The sequence below is a fragment of the Nicotiana tomentosiformis genome, chromosome 1 (assembly GCF_000390325.3).
Source record: "Nicotiana tomentosiformis chromosome 1, ASM39032v3, whole genome shotgun sequence".
Classification (NCBI taxonomy): Eukaryota; Viridiplantae; Streptophyta; class Magnoliopsida; order Solanales; family Solanaceae; genus Nicotiana; species Nicotiana tomentosiformis.
Window position 1 is genome coordinate 42,275,378 of NC_090812.1, and position 20,027 is coordinate 42,295,404.

At 42.9% G+C, this 20,027-nt stretch overlaps 2 protein-coding genes across 2 annotated transcripts in view; one reads left to right on the plus strand and one right to left on the minus strand.

Moving 5' to 3' along the window:
* Positions 1-5,379, minus strand: part of LOC138906243 (uncharacterized) — a 36,471-nt gene extending 31,092 nt beyond the window's left edge. Inside the window, exon 1 of the mRNA XM_070194776.1 lies at positions 5,320-5,379. Within this exon, the coding sequence (XP_070050877.1) occupies positions 5,320-5,379 (60 nt within the window). The remainder of the gene's footprint in view (positions 1-5,319) is intronic.
* Positions 5,380-8,062: 2,683 nt separating this feature from the next.
* LOC138906249 (uncharacterized) lies at positions 8,063-8,710 on the plus strand. Its single transcript, XM_070194781.1, has one exon. It carries the CDS (start codon positions 8,063-8,065, stop codon positions 8,708-8,710), a length of 648 nt encoding a protein of 215 aa, XP_070050882.1.
* The last annotated feature ends 11,317 nt before the right edge of the window (positions 8,711-20,027 follow it).

The following is a 20,027-nucleotide window of genomic DNA, read 5'->3' on the forward strand; positions in this document are numbered from 1 at the left end:
GTGCGGCTGATAAGATACACCTAGATCTGCACACCAAAGACATGTGCAGAGAGTAGCATGAGTACACCACAATGGTACCCAGTAAGTGCCAAGCCTAATCTCGGTCGAGTAGTGACGAGGTCAGGTCAAGACCCTACCGAAATAAATATAATAAATTAAACAGTAAAAGATATAAGTAAGTTTTACGGTAAACAGTTAAAGAAAATTTTTAAAAATTTAACAGTCAAGGGAACCCTCGGCTCAGAACAAGGTATACACAATGTGAAATCTCCCGGGATACCGTCCCGTAGTCCCGAATGAATATGCAGTACAGGGGATCTCCCGAAATACGTCTGTAGTCCCAAAGTAAATATGCAGTACAGGGGGATCTCCCGGAATACGTCCGTAGTCCCAATTTAAATATGCAGTACAGGGGGATCTCCCGAAATACGTCCGTAGTCCCAATTTAAATATACAAGACAGGGAGATATCCCGGAATACATCCGTAGTCCCAATTTAAATATGCAAGACAGGGGGATCTTCCGAAATACCGTTCCGTAGTCCCAAAGTAAATATGCAGCGCGAATGATTGAAATACAACTACATCACGAAATTCTTACAATTTAGGCTAGGTACAAGTCAGGGAAGGAGCAGGAAATTCACTAAGCATGCCGCACAGAATTCACATAAACAATTAAGATACGTAGACATGTTGTATTAGACTAAACATGATAGCTACACATATTGGAATAACTCAATTACGAATGAAAATAGATTTGTACTCATAAAAATGGTATAAATCAAAATAACAGGAAAACATGTTGCTGCTCATTAAGAAAATTGGATTTTACCACAACTAGCCCGTGTACGTACTCGTCACATCACGTACACGGCGTTCATATATCACAATAGTTTCAAATATTAAGGAAATTTCCCCCACACAATGTTAGGTAAGCCACTTACCTCGAGTGAAGCTCAATTAATCGGTCACAATACCTTTCCCACGAATATCCGGCTCTGAATGGCCCAAATCTAGCCAAAAGTAATGACATATCATAAATACAACCATAATAGACTCATCTAATTAATGAAATCAACATTTTAAACAAAAATTCCGAAATTCGTCCTAAAAAGTCGAACCGAGCTCACGTATCGGAATCGTGTAAAAATCACAAATTACGAACACTCATTCATTCACGAGTCCAACCATACCAAAATTATCAAAATCCGACTTCGAATCGATATTCAACTCTCAAAACCCATTTTATGAAATTTCTACTATTTTCTCCAATTTTCACCCCAAAGTACTAATCAAATGATGAAATAAGTGATATAATCATGTATTTTAACCAAAACTGAATTAGAATCACTTACCCCGTTGGTTTTCTTGAAAATCCCTCAAAACATTGTCAAAACCTGAGTTCTCTAGGTCAAAATATGAAAATAAAACCCCAAATCTCGTAATTATAGTGCACCCTCGGATACATATTTCATTGACCGCGAAATTCTCACCGCCCCCGCGAACCTCACCGCGGTCCACAAAAATCCACCGCGGCCGCGAACCTCATTCCGCGGTCCGTGTAATTCCCACCGCGACCGCGAAGGGCATTTCACTGACCGCGGAAAAATTTTGCCCCCACGGAATTCCACTGCTGTCCGCGGAATTTTTGCCGCGGTCCGCGTTCCAAACTTCAGAGACCAATACCTGAACACTAGCAGATCTTTCTAACAGTTGAACTCACCTTTTCACTATTCGAAACATACCCGAGGCCCTCGGGACCTCAACTAAGCATACCAACCAATCCTAAGACACCATACTAACTTAGTCGAGCCCTCAAACCACATTAAACAAAGCTAAAAATCACAATTCATCCTCCGATTCAAACTTAAAGAACTTGAAACTTCTAAATTCGACAACCGATGTCGAAACTAACCAAACCACGTCCGATTGACCCCAAATTTTGCACACAAGTCATATTAAATATTACAGACCTACTCCAACTTTCGGAATCGGATTCCGACCCCGATATCAAATTTTTCACTACCGGTCCAAAACTCCAAAAATTCGACTTTCGCCAATTCAAGCCTAAATAAGCTACGGACCTCCAAAACATAATCCGGACACGCCCCTAAGTCCAAAATCACTTAACGGAGCTAACGGAATCGATAAAAATTCCATTCCGGGACCTTCTTCACACTGTTTCGACTACGGTCCAAATTCTAAGACTTAAGTTCTCATTTAGGGACTAAGTGTCCCAAAACACTCCGAAACTCAAAATCAATCATCCCGGCAGGTCACAATAACATAAATAGATATGGAGAAAGCAGTTAATAGGGGTTCAGGGCTCTAACTCTCAAAACGACCGGCCAGGTCGTTACAACTATTTAAATTGAAGGAAAATATGATTTCAAAAATAATAAAATGAGAACACAATTAAGTAATTATTGTTGGCTTGCCTGACAGTGATGTACGGCGCCATCACGACCATTATGGATTTTGGGTCATGACAGCGATGTAATTTAGTATATATATGTTTGAAAGTAATTAATTTATTATGTGTAATCATCAATTGAGATTTAGCGTTTCTGAGTTGCAAATTAGTGTATATATTAAAACATCTTTGAAAGTAATTGATTTATTATGAGTAGTCATCAATTGAGATTTAGCGTTCTGAGTTGTAAATTATTGTATACATTAAAAGATCATCATACCTACCAAATCAAATGTTATATCCCAAATTATATTTTTTTTTTGATGAAATTTTGAAGGGTTTACAAAATTGGTCAATATTTGAATTAGAAGGACCCATCTTTGGGTAAAAAGGAAATAATTTCCTAATCATAACAATTTACCCGTATTTATTTACTCCTACATAAATTTATAGATTATTTTGGTATAATAAAAAATCAAATCCTATTTAAAAATTACCTCTAATTTTGAAGCTAAAACAAGATAGGCTGCTAAATATATGTTTTACACGTTTAAGCTTACTCTAACTTTTTATTTCTTTTAGGTATTCTTTCATGTATTTAAACAAGGAGTTAGAGTGACATTGGAATATTACGTTATATTGTGGCTTAAGAAATTCTCCTTCGTGTTTTCCAATGACAAGTGGCATTAAGAATTTCTATTATTAGTTGGTAACTAATTCCTTTATTTTAGGCACTATAACTTGATTCACGTTATTTTATGATTTTAAAATTTTCTAGTATTAGTAGGTTTCAAGCTCCTATATTTTAGGTACTAAATGCTACAATTTTATCCCAAATTCTATTATTTCTTTTGAAGAAATAATTCAATTTTTAAGGGTATAAAAGTCGATCAATATTTCAGAGATATTTTTGTCGTTCAATATTTACCGATCCAACATTCGTACTTTTATAATAATATAGATATAGATATAGATAGTTAGATAGATAGATAGATATAGATGTAATTATAGATAGATAGATTTATAATAATATAGATATATAAATAGAAATAGATAGTTGTAGATATGAATATATACGTTCTCAATCAAGGAAAAGCCAATTAATTAATCTATCATGGGATCCCCACTATATATTTTTAATTATATCCAAAGTAGAATTCCTCCACTATGTTAGGAGTGGCTAACATTTGTAAAGTGGAGATTGATATACATTCACATATTCTCACGTTTAGAGATTATTGAGAATTACATAACATCTAGCAAATATTATCCTTTTGGGGATTTTGATATTGATTCATCTTGTTCATTTATCAATCATTCTCTACTCAATTAGGGTTTGTATTCATTCCCTTTTACAATTAATATTCAATATATCCCTACTTATTTTTTTAATTTGTGCCGAGTTATTCCACGTATCCTTAGAAATACGTATAAATTCAACACTATGCGTTTTTCGGGTAAACAGTTTGGCGCCCACCGTGGGGCTAAGGATAACAGTGGTTATTTGGTACGAATCTCTGCAAAATACACCATTTTACACTTGCTCTTGGAAGTGTCTTTGATTTCAGGTTAAAAACGACGAACTCTCAATTAATGGCCCTACCTATCGACAACGAAGTTGGCCTTCAATATGAGAACAACAACCTGATGACCAGGGACGAAAGGCCACTTGTCGATCCCGTTGGAGCTCGGGCGGTAGATCCAATTGACGTTAATTCACATGTGGCCATCGAGGGGAACCAATATTTTGCCCCCGAAAACAGCATTCATGGTGGAACTCGATCTGCAGTTCGAAATACCCAAAATGTTGGAGAAGACGGGATCAGCCTACGTATGATTTTCGAAATGTTGCAAGCTCAACAGGTAGCAATAACTCAGTTGCAGAGCCAAACCGAGGCACCGAGCAGGGCCGAGCGTGGACCACCCCGAGAAGTAACCCACAAAACGGGGCCAGTTATAGTAAGATCAAATGAACAAGAATCGGGGACTAATCCCGAAATTATTAGAATGCTCGAAGAACTGACAAAACGAATTGAGTCAGGAGAAAAGGGGATTAAAGCAAACGATAAAAAAGTAGAAACTTATAACTCCAGGGTTGATCATATACCGGGGGCACCACTGGTATTGAAAGGCTTAGATTCTAAAAAATTCGTACAAAAGCCTTTCCCCCCGAGCGCGGCTCCCAAACTGATCCCCAAGAAGTTTCGGATTACCGAAATTCCTAAATATAATGGGACGACTGACCCCAATGAACATGTCACCTCTTACACATATGCCATTAAAGAGAACGATCTAGAAGACGACGAGATCGAATCTGTATTATTGAAGAAGTTCGGGGAAACCCTGTCAAAGGGGGCAATGATATGGTATCATAATTTACCGCCTAACTCTATCGATTCTTTTGCTATGCTTGCAGATTCTTTCGTAAAAGCACATGCTGGAGCCATAAAGGTCGAGACCAGGAAGTCAAACCTTTTCAGGGTAAGGCAAAAAGATAACGAGATGCTAAGAGAGTTCGTATCTCGTTTCCAAATGGAACGAATGGATCTACCACCGGTCACAGACGATTGGGCTGTTCAAGCTTTTACTCAAGGACTGAACGAACGAAGCTCGATGGCTTCACGACAGTTGAAGCAGAACTTGATCGAGTACCCGGCTGTTACCTGGGCCGGTGTACACAATCGATATCAATCAAAGATTAGAGTCGAAGACGACCAGTTGGGTTCTGGGTCCGTTATTAAAAGGGACATCGACCGAGAACCAAGGTCGAGCAAGGACCGATATCGGCCGTATAACGGGGATCGTAGAGGTAGCGAACCTGTACGCAACTCCGTACGAGGCAAAAGGAGAAGTGATCGAGGCCAAGGGTCTTGGGGCTGATGAACAAGAATGGGTTTGACAGGCATACCGAACCTAAGGAAGCACCACGATTATCAGAATATAACTTCAACATCGATGCATCCGCCATCGTGTCGGCTATCGGAGGCATCAAAGATACTAAGTGGCCTCGACCTCTGCAGTCCAATCCAGCCCAGAGAAATCCCAATCAAACGTGCAAGTATCATGGCATCCATGGCCATAGAACTGAAGACTGCAGGCAGCTGAGAGAGGAGGTGGCCTGGTTATTCAATGAAGGGCACCTTCGAAAATTTTTAAGTGACCGGGCCAAAAACCATTTCAAAAACAGAGATTTCAATAGACAAAACGAACAAGAAGAGCCACAACACATCATCCACATGATTATCGGAGGGATCGATGTGTCTTAGGGGCCGGTGCTTAAACTCACTAAGATGTCGATTGTAAGAGAGAAGTGATCTCGGACTCAGGATTACACACCAAAAGAAATCTTGTCCTTTAGTGACGAAGACGCGGAAGGAATAATGCAACCCCATAACGATGCACTAGTAATATCTGTACTTATGAATAAAATTTAAGTTAAGCGTGTGTTAATTGATCCAGGTAGTTCGACCAACATCATTCGATCAAGAGTCGTAGAGCAACTCGGTCTATAGGACCAGGTCGTGCCCACAACCCTGGTACTAAACGGATTCAATATGGCGTGTAAAACTACTAAGGGCGAGATAATTTTGCCAGTAAACGTGTCTAGGACCATCCAAGAAACGAAGTTCCACGTGATCGAGGGGGATATAAGATATAATGCCCTGTTTGGGAGGCCATGGATCCACAACATGAGAGCAGTGCCCTCGACCCTTCACCAGGTTCTGAAATTCCCAACATCGGAGGGAATCAAAATGGTATACGGGGAGAAACCGGCCGCAAAGAAAATGTTTGCTGTTGATGAAGTGATTCCGATATCTTCACTATTATCGACAAAGGGATCAGATTTGAAGGAGGAACGGGATACCAAATAGCAATCAAAAATGTCAGCCTTGACCCAACTAGAGAATCAGAAGACTGACGAAGATGATGACTATGGGATCCCTCGATCCTTCGTAGTCCCAGAAGATTCTGACGCTACCAAATCAACGGTCGAAGAACTAGAGCAAATCACGCTAATTGAACATCTGCCCGAGCGAAAGGTATCCCTGGGCATGGGGTTAGATCCCGAGCTCAGGAAAAATCTTATTCAATTTCTTATAGCTAACATGAACTGTTTCGCTTAGTCCCATCTTGACATGACAAGGATCCCACTAGAAATAATCACTCATAGACTGAGCTTGGATCCGAAATTCCATCCGGTAAAGCAAAAAAGAAGGCCCTAGTCCGAGGTCAAACATGCCTTCATAAAGGACGAGGTAACCAAACTTCTTAAAATAGGATCCATTCGAGAAGTAAAATACCCCGAATGGCTAGCAAATGTGGTGGTAGTCCCTAAGAAGGGAAACAAACTTAGAATATGTATAGATTATAAAGACCTGAACAAAGCATGCCCTAAGGATTATTTTCCTTTGCCAAATATCGATCGTATGATCGATGCCACGGCCGGCCACGAGACTCTCAGTTTTTTCGATGCCTACTCTGGGTACAACCAGATACAGATGAACTTGGAGGATCAGGAAAAGACCTCGTTTATCACTAAGTACGGTACCTACTGTTATAACGTAATGCCATTCGGTCTAAAAAATGCGGGTGCAACTTATAAACGCCTAGTAAATCGAATGTTCGAAAAAGAAATAGGAAAATCAACATAAGTTTATATTGATGACATGTTAGTTAAATCCCTGCGAGCAGAGGACCATTTAAAACATTTGCAAAAAAAATTCGACATACTGAGGGAGTACAATATGAAGCTCAACCCCGAAAACTGTGCATTTGGGGTTGGCTCGGGCAAGTTTCTTGGTTTCATGGTGTCCAATCGAGGAATCAAGATCAATCCCGATAAAATCAAAGCTATCGAGGATATCACAGTAGTAGAAAATGTAAAGTCCGTGCAGAGACTAACGGGACGGATAGCCGCCCTAGGACGATTTATTTCGAGATCCTCAGATAGGAGCCACCGATTTTTCTCACTACTTAAGAAGAAAGGCAACTTTGCATGGATTCCGGAATGCCAGCAGGCTTTAGAAGAACTAAAGCGGTATTTATCGAGCCCGCCGCTGCTTCATGCCCCGAAAGTGAACGAACAACTTTACTTGTACTTAGCTATCTCGGAGATAGTGGTAAGTGGAGTTCTGGTTTAAGAAGAACAAGGTACGCAATTCCCTATTTATTATGTCAGTCGGACCTTAGGCGAGGCCGAAACTAGATATCCACACGTAGAAAAATTAGCGCTTGCTTTAATAAGCGCCTCTAGGAAACTAAAACCATATTTCCAGTTTCATCCGATACATGTTGTAACAATTTATCCTCTTCAAAATATTTTGCACAAACTCGATCTTTCGGGTCGATTGACCAAATGGGCCATAGAAATCGGCGGGTATGATATTGAGTATCGACCCCGAACCGCTATCAAATCTCAAATCTTGGCGGACTTCGTGGCTGACTTTATACCGGCCTTCGTACCCGAGATTGAAAAAGAACTACTGATAAAATCGGGTACCTCTTCGGGATTCTAGACCCTCTTTACGGACGGTGCCTCGAACGCGAAGGGGTCCGGACTAGGCATCGTACTAAAATCACCCACAGGTAATGTAGTTAGATAGTCTAGCAGAATTACAAAATTGACTAACAATGAGGCCGAGTGTGAGGCCATGATTACAGGTCTCGAACTAGCTAGGAGCTTGGGAGCGGAAGTCGTAGAGGTTAAGTGTGATTCCCTCCTCGTGGTAAACCAAGTTAATGGGACTTTCGAAGTCCGAGAAGATCGAATGCAGAGGTACTTGGATAAACTCCAGGTGACTCTACATCGATTTAAGGAATGGACTTTGCAACATGTACCCCGAGAACAAAATAGCGAGGCTGACGCTCTTACAAACTTAGGTTCATCAGTCGAAGATGACGAACTCAACTCGGGGATTGTCGTACAAATCATGAGATCGGTAATCGAAGAAGGTCACACCAAGATAAACTCCACAAGTTTAACCTGGGATTGGAGAAACAAATATATAGAGTACTTCAAGAACAGGAAGCTTCCATCAGATCCAAAGGAATCGAGAGCCCTACACATGAAGGCAGCACGGTTCACCTTGTCCGAAGATGGAACGTTGTTTAGAAGGACGTTCGATGGACCATTGGCAATATGTTTGGGACCAGGAGATACCGATTACATTCTATGGGAAATTCATGAGGGTACTTGTGGAAACCATTTTGATGTCGATTCGCTAGTCCACAAAGTAATCAGAACAGGGCATTATTGGACCGATATGGGCAAGGATGCAGGGGAGTTCATTCGAAAATAGGACAAAATGCCAAAGACATGCTCCCATGATTCATCAACCCGAGGAACTACTCCACTCAGTCCTATCTTCATGGCCTTTCATGAAATAGGGAATAAACATCGTTGGCCCCCTCCCATCGGCCCCAGGTAAGGCTCAGTTTATTTTGTTTATGACATATTATTTCTCTAAATGGGTTAAAGCACATACTTTTGAGAAAGTGAGATAAAAAGAAGTGATAGACTTTATTTGGGACCATATCATATGTCGATTCGGGATGCCATCTGAGATTGTATGTGATAATGGAAAAAAATTCATCGGCAGCAAAATAACTAAATTTCTCAAGGATCACAAGATCAAAAGGATCCTATCAATACCGTATCATCCCAGCGGGAACGGACAAGCCGAATCGACCAACAAACCATAATCCAAAATCTTAAGAAGAGGTTGACCGATGCCAAAGGAAAATGGAGAGAAATACTACTCGAGGTCCTATAGGCATACCGCACAACATTGAAATCCAGTACCGGAGCAACACCATTCTCGTTGGTTTATGGCGTCGAAGCCCTGATCACGGCCGAGGTCAGAGAACCTAGCATCAGGTTTCGATATGCAATAGAGGAGTCGAATAACGAGACCATGAATACGAGCCTAGAATTGTTGGACTAAAGACGAGAAGCCGCTCTCGTCCGATTGGCTGCCCAAAAACATCGAATCGAGAGGTACTACAATCGAAGAACCAATCTTTGGCATATTAAAATCGGGGACTTGGTGCTAAGAAAAGTCACCCTCAACATCTGAAATCCGAATGAATGGAAACTGGAAAGGACCGTATCAGGTTCTCTGAGTCGTCGGAAAGGGATCCTACAAGCTCGGTAAGATAAACGGCAAATGACTACCGAGTAATTAGAACGTATCGCACCTAAAATGATACTACTGCTAAGGTACGACCCTCCCATGTTCATTTGTATTTCGAAACTAACCCTTGCAGGTGTTCGATCAGAAACAAAGATGGATTCTTTAACATGAAGCCTTTAGATTTGAAAGCACGCATTGCACTCTTTTTCCCTTGGACCGGTTTTGTCCCTAATGGGTTTTCCGGCGAGGTTTTTAATGAGGCAACCATTGATCGTGCTAACTTAGAACAATTCAACAGTATCCGAGGCCTCTTTACAATCAACCTAGAATACTGTGGGGCATTGCCCTAGAATATATCACGTTCGATGCAAGGAAATTACTTCATGGCAATAGGTTCTCGATAGGAAACATTTGTAAGGGCCAAATGGTCAAAATGAACCATGCCCGCATAGTTTGATCGAGCCCTGGCTCAAAACATGTACGTATGTATAATGACTTATAAAGAGAAATTCCTTCTTTACCGATATCTTATACCTCAGAAAGTTTCTTCTACTTGCGTTATGCAAACAGGCTTAAGGACCGATCATGACCGGAGTTCAAATGATTACCCCCACAAATCGGGGACTACCGTCCGAAAAATCAATGAGATCAAATTATATAAACTCCGAAGATCATAAGCCCAAGAAGGAAATCCCGAACTAAAGAAGGATTTTTATAGGCCACGGCCACCCCCACTCAGGGACTGATACTTCGGGCAAGCTCGAAGTAAAATGGGAAAATAAGCCCAAGACGCAAATCCCGGACTAAAGAGGCTACGACCGAATTAACACGATCGAAGACATCCAAATTCAGTAACAAAACAGGGTCAGAAAGGCTACCCCCCGGCAAAATCATAAAAGGCTTCGATAATATCAAGCCTCAAAAACTCTAATGAGTACAAAATTGTTCGAACTCTCGAACAAGTCCCTATTTCATGCTAAGCATTACAAGTTTCGCAAATACGAATGATAAGAAACTCTTTCAAGCCGGAAAGGGGACAAGGCCATAAACAATCCTTTTTACAAAAACCTAAGGTTTACTTTACTTCGAGTTTGAGCAAACACTTACTCGACCATAAGGCCTAAGGGCTGTTTTTTACTTCGAGTTCGAGCAAACACTCACTCGACCATAAGGCCTAAGGGCTGCTTTTTACTTCGAGTTCGAGCAAACACTCACTCGACCATAAAGCCTAAGGGCTATTTTTTTACTTCGATTTCGGGAAAACACTCACTCGACCATAAGGCCTAAGGGCTGTTTTTTACTTCGGGTTCGAGCAAACACTCACTCGACTAAAAAGCCTAAGGGCTGTTTTTTACTTCGAGTTCGAACAAACACTCACTCGACCATAAAACCTAAGGGTTGTTTTTTGCTTTGAGTTTGAGAGACTGTCCTCGCTTAACTAAAAACCAAGGGTTACTTTACTTCGAGTTTGAGCAACAACTCACTCGATCAAAAAACCTAAGGGCTACACTAGTTTGGTTTTGATCAAATTATCTGAACCCCGACCTTAGAATACAACTTCACAATTCTATAAGGCAGAAAGGAAGAAAGTTTTTTATACATGTCAAAAATCATTTACGAGGGCAGCATGGCCCGATCAAATTTCTCTAGAAAGACAAAAACGGTCTTATAAGAAACATAAAAAATACTAAAGGACTTAGTCCTCTCCGGGAGCAGCATCTTTGCCCTCGAGGCCCCCTTCACTTTTAGATCCTCTCGTACTCCCGGTATCATCATCATCGGGAAAGGCCAACACTCTGGTTTTGGTTTCAAGCTCCTTAGCTTTCTCAATATCGGCTGTAAGATCAAAGCCACGAGCATGGATCTCTTCGAGAGTCTCCTTTCGAGACTACATTTAGCATGCTCGGCAACCCAGTTTGCTTGAGCTTGAGCAGCCTCAGCAACCTCCTATGCTCTAACCTGAGCAGCTTCGGCATCAAATCGATAAATGGCCACTATTGCATCAGCATTGGCCATGGTTTTCTCGACCTCCGATTTGGCCGCTGCAAGTTCTGTGGCCAATATCTCTCGATCAGAATTTGTTGAGCTCAATCGAGACTGGAACTCCTCGATTTTCTTGGCTTGCACCAAGGCTTTCTCTTTGAAGCTACGGAGTTGGGCCTCAGCCGAATCCAATTGACTTCGGGCAGTCTCCTTTTCTGAGGCGAGGCGATCCATGTTCTTCTTCCATTCCTCGACCTCCGATTTCAATCTACGTCCACTTAAACACGAAGATGCCTGATCACATCGAACTTTTGCTCGACATGCAGGACCGAACTGTTAGCCATCACTCCCGAGTCAATATCATTAAATTCAAAGATTCTTTTTACCTGTTCGGCCAGCTCAGCTTGTTCTTTCCGAGATGCTTTGTGATGACCTGATAGGTCATCTCATGTTTTGAAACCTAATAATGTGATCCGAAGCCTTAAAAATCATATTTTAGTCTTCCTCGATTTACGTGCGCAGTCCAGGCTTTTTTCCGAAAAGCTTTTATGTTAAAAACTTGAATTGAGAAAATATGAAATTTTTGCCTTAAAATCTATTTGAGTTGACTTGGGGAGGGAGATTCTTCGCATATGCGATTATTGGGTCGCCTTTGCGGTCAAGTCAGTGTTCGCATTTGCGAACTTTTCATCGCAAATGCGATGATTGCAGAGGTGTGTCTGTCTTTTCAGTTGTTTTTACCGTTTCATTCGTTCAAACAGTTGTACTTCTTTTAGACATTTACTTGTAGTAAATCCTAAAAGTTTGTGAATTGTGACTCTAGATCCGGGTGGTAGTAATCAATGAAGTTCTTATATTATTCCGCGCTCGCTATATTTTATTTTAGCTTATTTGTTATTATTTACTAAATTGAATATGGATTGGCTTAATAATTCTCTAACGTCGGCTTGCCTAGCAAGTGGAATGCTAGGCGCTATCACGGTCCCGACGGTGGGAATTTCGGGTCGTGACAAGTTGGTATCAGAGCATTAGGTTGCCTAGGTCTCATGATTCACGAGCAGGCTTAGTAGAGTCTGGAGGATCGGTACGGAGACGTCTGTACTTATCTTCCAGAGGCTACGGAGTTTAGGAACAATTTCGCTTCTATTCTTCTCTGTCATGTGATTTTGTTCTCTCATTGCTAATCAAACTCTTCTACTCTTGTTCTCTCGCAGATGGCGAGAACACATACCGCATCCTCAACTGAGCAGTAGCCAGAGCCCCCAGTGGCAGCTCCTAGAGGGGTAGAGGTCGAGGCCAAGGCCGTGCCAGGGGATGAGGCAGGGGCAGGGCTCAACCCAGAGCTCAAGTAGCAGCACCAACAGAAGAGCCTCAGGTGGTGTTTGATGAGGAAGCTCCAGCCCATACTATTCCAGCAGGACCAGCTCAGGTCCCGGAGAGGTTCATCGCCACCCCAGTGCTTCAGGATGCTTTGGTCCATTTGGTGGGCCTTATGGAGAGTGTAGCCCAGACTGGCACATTTCCCATAGCACCAACCGTCTCTCAGGCTGGGGGAGGAGCACAAACTCCCACTACTCCCGCTCTGGAGCAGATGGCTCTCCAGTATCAGGCTCCAGCAGCCCCGCCAGTTGGAAAAGTTCAGCCGGTTATTGCGGCAAAGGTCGATGATAGACCAGCTATGTCTTCTGAGGGCTTATTGAGGTTGGACAAGTTCACCAAGCTCTTTCCAGTTCACTTCAGTGGTGCACCTTCTGAGGACTCACAGGATTATCTTGACCGTTGCCATGAGGTATTGAGGAACATGGGTATAGTTGAGACCAATGGGGTCAATTTTGCTGTGTTTCAGATGAAGGGTTCCGCCAAGAGATGGTGGAAGGATTTTGAATTGACCAGACCAGCGGGGTTACCTGCTCTTACTTGGGACCAGTTCTCTTAGATATTTCTTGAGAAGTTCCTTCCTGTCACACTGAGAGAGGATTTTTGCAGGCAGTTCGAGTGTCTCCAGCAGGGCAGTATGTCCGTCACTCAGTACGAGACCCATTTTGTAGATATGGCCCGTCATGCTATTCTTCTGCTTCCTACAGAGAGATAGAGGGTGAAGAGGTTTATTGAGGGACTCACTCACCCTATCAGGCTACAGATGGCCAGGGAGACCAGAAGTGAGATTACCTTTCAGGCAGCTGCTAATGTTGCGAGGAGGATCGAGATGGTTCTTGCACATGGGGAGAGGTCAGGGGTCTGACAAGAGGCCTCGTTAATCCGGTGGGTTTAGCGGTGCCTCGTCTAGACGTAGGGGTACTTTTGGTAGAGTCCATCCTTCTAGGTCATTTCATTCATCACTCCAGGCATCCCACGGTGCTTCAGGTGGACGTTGCCCTCATATGCCTTATTTCGACCAGCTAGCCTACAGTGCACCACCAGCTCCTATTAGTGCACCTCCGCTCCAGAGTTTTCAGGGTGGCTACTCAGGTCGACAGGGTCAGTTTCAGGGTCAGCAGTTACAGCAGCCGAGGTCCTGTTATACTTATGGTGATCCGAGGCACATTGCTAGATTTTGCCCTCGTGCATCGAGCAATTCACAACATCAGGGTTCTCGTGCCATGGTCCCGGCACCGGGTGCTTCACCGCCCGCTCAGCCAGCTAGAGGTAGGGGTCAGGAAGCTAGAGGTGGTGGTCAGGCCATTAGAGATGGAGGTCAGGCCGCTAGAGGTGGAGGCCAGCCGGTTAGGGGTCGTCTTAGAGATGTAGTCCAGAGTGGTGGGGCCCAACCCCGATGCTATGCTTTTCCAGCCAGACCCGAGGCTGAGTCATCTGACGTTGTTATCACAGGTATTGTTTCAGTTGCACTAGAGATGCTTCAGTTCTATTTGATCCGGGTTCTACTTAGTCCTATGTGTCATCCTATTTTGCTTCATATTTGGTTGTGCCTCGTGATTCTTTGAGTGCTCTTGTGTATGTGTCCATACATGTGGGAGATGCTATCATTATAGACCGCATTTATCATTCGTGTGTGGTCACCATTGGGAATCTTGAGACTAGTGTAGATCTTCTACTTCTCGATATGGTAGATTTCGATGTTATCTTGGGTATGGATTGGTTGTCACCTTATCACGCTATATTGGATTGTCACGCTAAGACAGTGACCTTAGCCTTGCCGGAGTTTCCTCGATTAGAGTGGAGAGGGACTCTTGTCCATTATACCAGCAGGGTTATCTCTTATATGAAGGCTCGGGGTATGGTCGAGAAGGGGTGTCTAGCTTATTTAGCTTATGTCTATGATTCTAGTAAGGTTTCTACCATGGATTCAATACCAGTTGTCCGTAAGTTTCCAGAGGCATTTCCTGCAGACCTGACGGGGATGCCACCCGTTAGGGATATCGAGTCCTGTATTGACTTAGTTCCGGGCACTCAGACCATTTCTATTCCGCCATATCATATGGCTCCGCCAGAGTTGAAAGAATTGAAGGAGCAGTTGCAAGATTTGCTTGATAAGGGCTTCATTAGACCTAGTGTCTCGCCCTGGAGTACGCCCGTGTTATTTGTAAAGAAGAAAGATGGATCGATGAGGATGTGCATAGATTACCGGCAGTTGAACAAAGTCACCATTGCTGAGGATTGATGACCGATTTGATCAGCTTCAGGGTGCCAAGGTATTTTCGAAGATTGATTTTGAGGTCGGGCTACCATCAGTTGAGGATTAGGGCATCCGATGTCCCTAAGACAGCTTTTCGGACTCGGTACGGGCATTATGAGTTTCTAGTGATGTTCTTTGGGTTGACAAATGCCCCAGCAATATTTATGGATTTGATGAACCAAGTGTTCAAGCCTTACTTGGACTCCTTTGTGATTGTGTTTATTGATGATATCTTGATCTACTCCTGCACTCGAGGGGAGCACGAGCAGCATTTTTGGATTGTACTTCAGACTCTAAGAGACAGCCAGTTATATGCTAAGTTTTCAAAGTGCGAGTTTTGATTGGATTCGGTAGCTTTATTGGGGAACGTTGTATCAGCAGAGGGCATTCAGGTAGACCCTAAGAAGATTGAGGCAGTTCAGAACTGGCCTAGACCCACTTCAGCCATGGAGATCCGGAGTTTTTTGGGATTGACAGGTTATTACCGTCGGTTTGTGGAGGGGTTCTCATCTATAGCAGCCCCGTTGACCAGGTTGACCCAAAAGGGTGCCCCGTTTAGATGGTCAGACGAGTGTGAGGCGAGCTTTCAGAAGCTCAAAACTGCTTTGACTACAGCACCGGTGTTGGTGTTGCCCACAGGTTTAGGATTTTATACGGTATATTGTGATGCATCCCGTGTTGGGCTCAGTACAGTATTGATGCAGGATGGTAGGGTGATTGCATATGCGTCGCGGCAGTTGAAGGTTTATGAGAAGAATTACATTGTCCATGACTTAGAGTTGGCAGCCATTGTTCATGCGCTGAAGATTTGGAGGCACTATCTTTACGACGTGGAGTGTGAGGTTTTCACTGATCATCGGAGCATACAGTATTTGTTCAAGCAAAAGGAGCTCAATTTGAGGCAGAGAAGGTGGTTGGAGCTATTAAAAGACTATGATATCACCATCTTGTACCATCCCGGGAAGGCCAATGTGGTAGCCGATGCCTTGAGTAGAAAGTCAGTGAGTATGGGTAGCCTTCCGTACATTCCAGTCAGTGAGATACCTCTTGCATTATATGTTCAGGCCTTGGCCAATCAGTTAGTGAGATTGGATGTTTCTGAGCCCAGTCGTGTTCTAACTTATACAGTCGCTCGGTCTTCCTTATTTGAGCGCATCAGGGAGCAACAGTATGACGACCCTCATTTGCTTGTCCTTAAGGACATAGTACGGCACGGTGGTACCAAGCAGGTTACTGTTGGAGATGATAGAGTTTTGAGGACGTAGGGTCGTGTTTGTGTGCCTAATATGGAAGGACTTCATGAGTTGATTCTTGAGGAGGCCCATAGTTCCCGGTATTCTATTCATCTGGGCACCGCCAAGATGTATCACGACTTGCAGCAGTATTATTGGTAGAGGAGGATGAAGAAGGATATAGTTGCATATGTAGCTCGGTATCTAAACTGTCAGCAGGTAAAGTGTGAGAATCAGAGACCTTGTGGTTTGCTTCAGAAGTTAGAGATTCCTAAGTGGAAGTAGGAGCGTATCACTATGGATTTCATTATTGGACTCCCACGGACTCAGAGGAAGTTTGATGCAGTTTGGGTCATTGTGGACAGGCTTACCAAGTCAGCGCACTTCATCCCTGTGGAAGTTACCTATTCTTCAGAGCGGTTGGCAGAGATTTACATCCGCGAGATCGTCCGTCTTCACGGTGTTCCCGTGTCTATCATTTCTGATCGAGGTAAGTAGTTCACCTCACACTTTTGTATGGCAGTACAGTGTGAGTTGGGCACGCAGGTGGAGCTGAGCACAGCATTTCATCCTCAGACGGACGGACAGTCCGAGTGCATTATTCAGATATTGGAGGATATGTTTCGCGCTTGTGTTATAAACTTCGGAGGTTCTTGGGATCAGTTCTTGCAGCTCGCGGAGTTTGCCTACAACAACAGCTACCAGTCGAGCATTCAGATGGCTCCCTATGAGGCATTATACGGTAGGCGGTGCCGATCATAAGTTGGATGGTTCAAGCCAGGGAGGCTCGGTTATTGGGTACAGATTTAGTACAGGATATCTTGGATAAGGTCAAGATTATTCAGGATCGACTTCGCACAGCTCAGTCCAGGCAGAAGAGTTATGCCGACCGTAGAGTTAGTGATGTTCCATTCATGGTCGGAGAGAGAGTATTGCTTCGTGTATCACCCCTGAATGGTGTGATAAAATTCGAAAAGAAGGGAAAGTTGAGCCCTAGGTATATCGGGCCTTTTGAGATTCTTGAGAAAGTGGGAGAGGTGGCTTACAGAATTGCATTGCCACCGGCTTTATCAGCAGTTCATCAGGTATTCCATGTGTCTATGCTCCGAAAGTATCATAGCGATCCATCCCACGTGTTAGATTTCAACTCTGTCCAGTTGGACAAGGATTTGACTTATGAGGAGGAGTCAGTGGCTATTCTAGCCCGGCAGGTCCGTCAGTTGAGATCAAAGAGTTATTCTTCAGTTCGGGTGCAGTGGAGAGGTCAGCTCGTTGAGGCAGCTACCTGGGAGTCCGAGTCGGATATGCGGAGTAGATATTCCCACCTTTTCACTAGTCCAGGTACTTTTCTACGTCCGTTCGAGGACGAACGGTTGTTTTAGAAGTGGAGAATGTGATGACCCGATAGGTCATCTCATGTTTTGAAACCTAATTCTGTAATCCAAAGTCTTAAAAATTATGTTTTAGCCTTCCTCGATTTGCATGCGTAGTCCGGGTGTTTTTTCGGAAAGCTTTTATGTTCAAAAAAAAATTTGAATTGAGAAAATATGAAATTTTTGCCTTAAAATCTATTTGAGTTGACTTTGGTCAATGTTTTGAGCAAATGGACTCGAATTCATGTTTTGATAGTCTCGGTGGATCGGTATCGTGATTTGGGACTTGGGCGTATGCCCGGAATCGAATTCGGAAGTCCCTCACTCGAGTTAACGCACTTTGTTAAAATTTGAAAGTTGAAGACTTAATGACTTTGAAATGTTTGACCAATATTTGACCTTTTGGATATCGGGTTCGTATTTTGGTTCTGGAACCCGGTATAGGTCCAATACTATATTTATGACTTATCTGTCAAATTTGGTGAGAAACGGAGTTGGTTTGACGTGATTCGGACGTCCAGTTGTGAAATTATAAGTTCATGAGTTTTCTTGAAGATTTCCTTTGATTTGATGCTCAATTCGTAGTTCTAGGTGTTATATTGGCGATTTGATCACGCGAGCAAGTTCGTATGATATTTTTAGACTTGTGTGCATAATTAGTTTAGAGACCCGAGGGCTTGGATGAGTTTCGGATAGGCTACGAAGTGAATTGGACTTAGAACATATGCTGGTGTCTGCAATTTCTAGGAACCGGCCTCTGATCTCGCAAATGCAAGATCAAAGTTCGTATTTGCAAACATTCCCAATTTCTGTCAGGCTCGCATTTGCGAGCCATTCCTTAGCATTTGCAAAGAGTGCCTGGGTTAGCCTAGGTACGCATTTGAGATCATGTGGTCGCATTTGCAGAAGACCAGTATCCGCATTTGCAAGAAAAGCTTCACATTTGCGATGGGAGCTGGGGAGGGAGATTCTTCGCATTTGCTATCATTGGGTCGCCTTTGCGGTCAAGTCAGTGTTCGCATTTGCAAACTTTTCATCGCAAATGCAATGATTGCAGAGGTGTGAGAGTCTTTGCAAATGAGATGGATTTCTTGCATTTGCGGGCTTCGCATTTGCGAAGCCCAGGTCGCAAATGCGACATCTGCAGCTGAACAAAATATGACTTAGACTAGATTTTTGGTCCATTCTTCAAATTTTCAAAACCTAGAACCTTAGAGGCGATTTTTCTAAGACTCCTTCTTCCCCAAATCGTTGGTAAGTGATTCTAACCTATTTCCTTTCAATCTTTCACTACATTTCACAAGTTTTCAACCTAAAATCTAGAGTTTTCATGGTGGAATTGGGGGGTTTGGGTAGAAATTAGGGATTTGGTAAATTGGGAATTTAAACCTCAAATTGAGGTCGGATTCCAAAACAAATCACATAACCGGGCTCGGGGGTGAATGGGTAATCGAGTTTTGGTCCGAATGTTGGGTTTGTACCAAGCGGGCTCGGGTGTTAACTTTTGTTGACTTTTTTAATAATAGCCTAAATTGAATTCTTTACAATCGTGGGTAGTTCATAAGGCTTAATTTGAATCGTTTGGTTGGTAAATTGCTAGATTATATTGGTTCGGAGGCTTGTTTGAAAGAAAAAGTCGTGGTTGAGCTTTGAGTTTGGTCTTCAGAGCGAGGTAAGTGTCGTGGTTAACCTTGACTTGAGGGAATATGACTTGTTTGTCTATTTGCTACATATTTAAATGTTGGGGAACAATGTATATGTGAGGTGGCGAGTACTTATGCGTTGTAGTCGGGTTAAAGCATGCGGGCGGGGCTTGGTTTCTTGCAATTATAGCTTCCTTTGTTCATGTTATCCATGTTTAGACTAGTATTGTTAAATTGATCGTTCTTATCATGTTTACGGATCTTCTGATGATAATTGAGTATTGATTCCGAAGTTGAGGTTGATATTGTGGAACCAAATATTGAAGTAAGGCTTGTACTTGTTATTCTATCTCCCTGTTATTATTTGTTCATTGCATTATGGTAAGGGAGAGTGTTAATGCACGAAGGGTGATGTCGTGCCATATTGTGAGTGTTAATGCACGAAGGGTGATGCCGTGCCATATTGTGAGTATTAATGCTCGAAGGGTGATGCCGTGCCATATTGTGAGTGTTAATGCACGAAGGGTGATGCCGTGCCATATTGTGAGTGTTAATGCACGAAGGGTGATGTCGTGCCATGATATGAGAGTTAATGCACGAAGGGCGATGCCGTGTCTT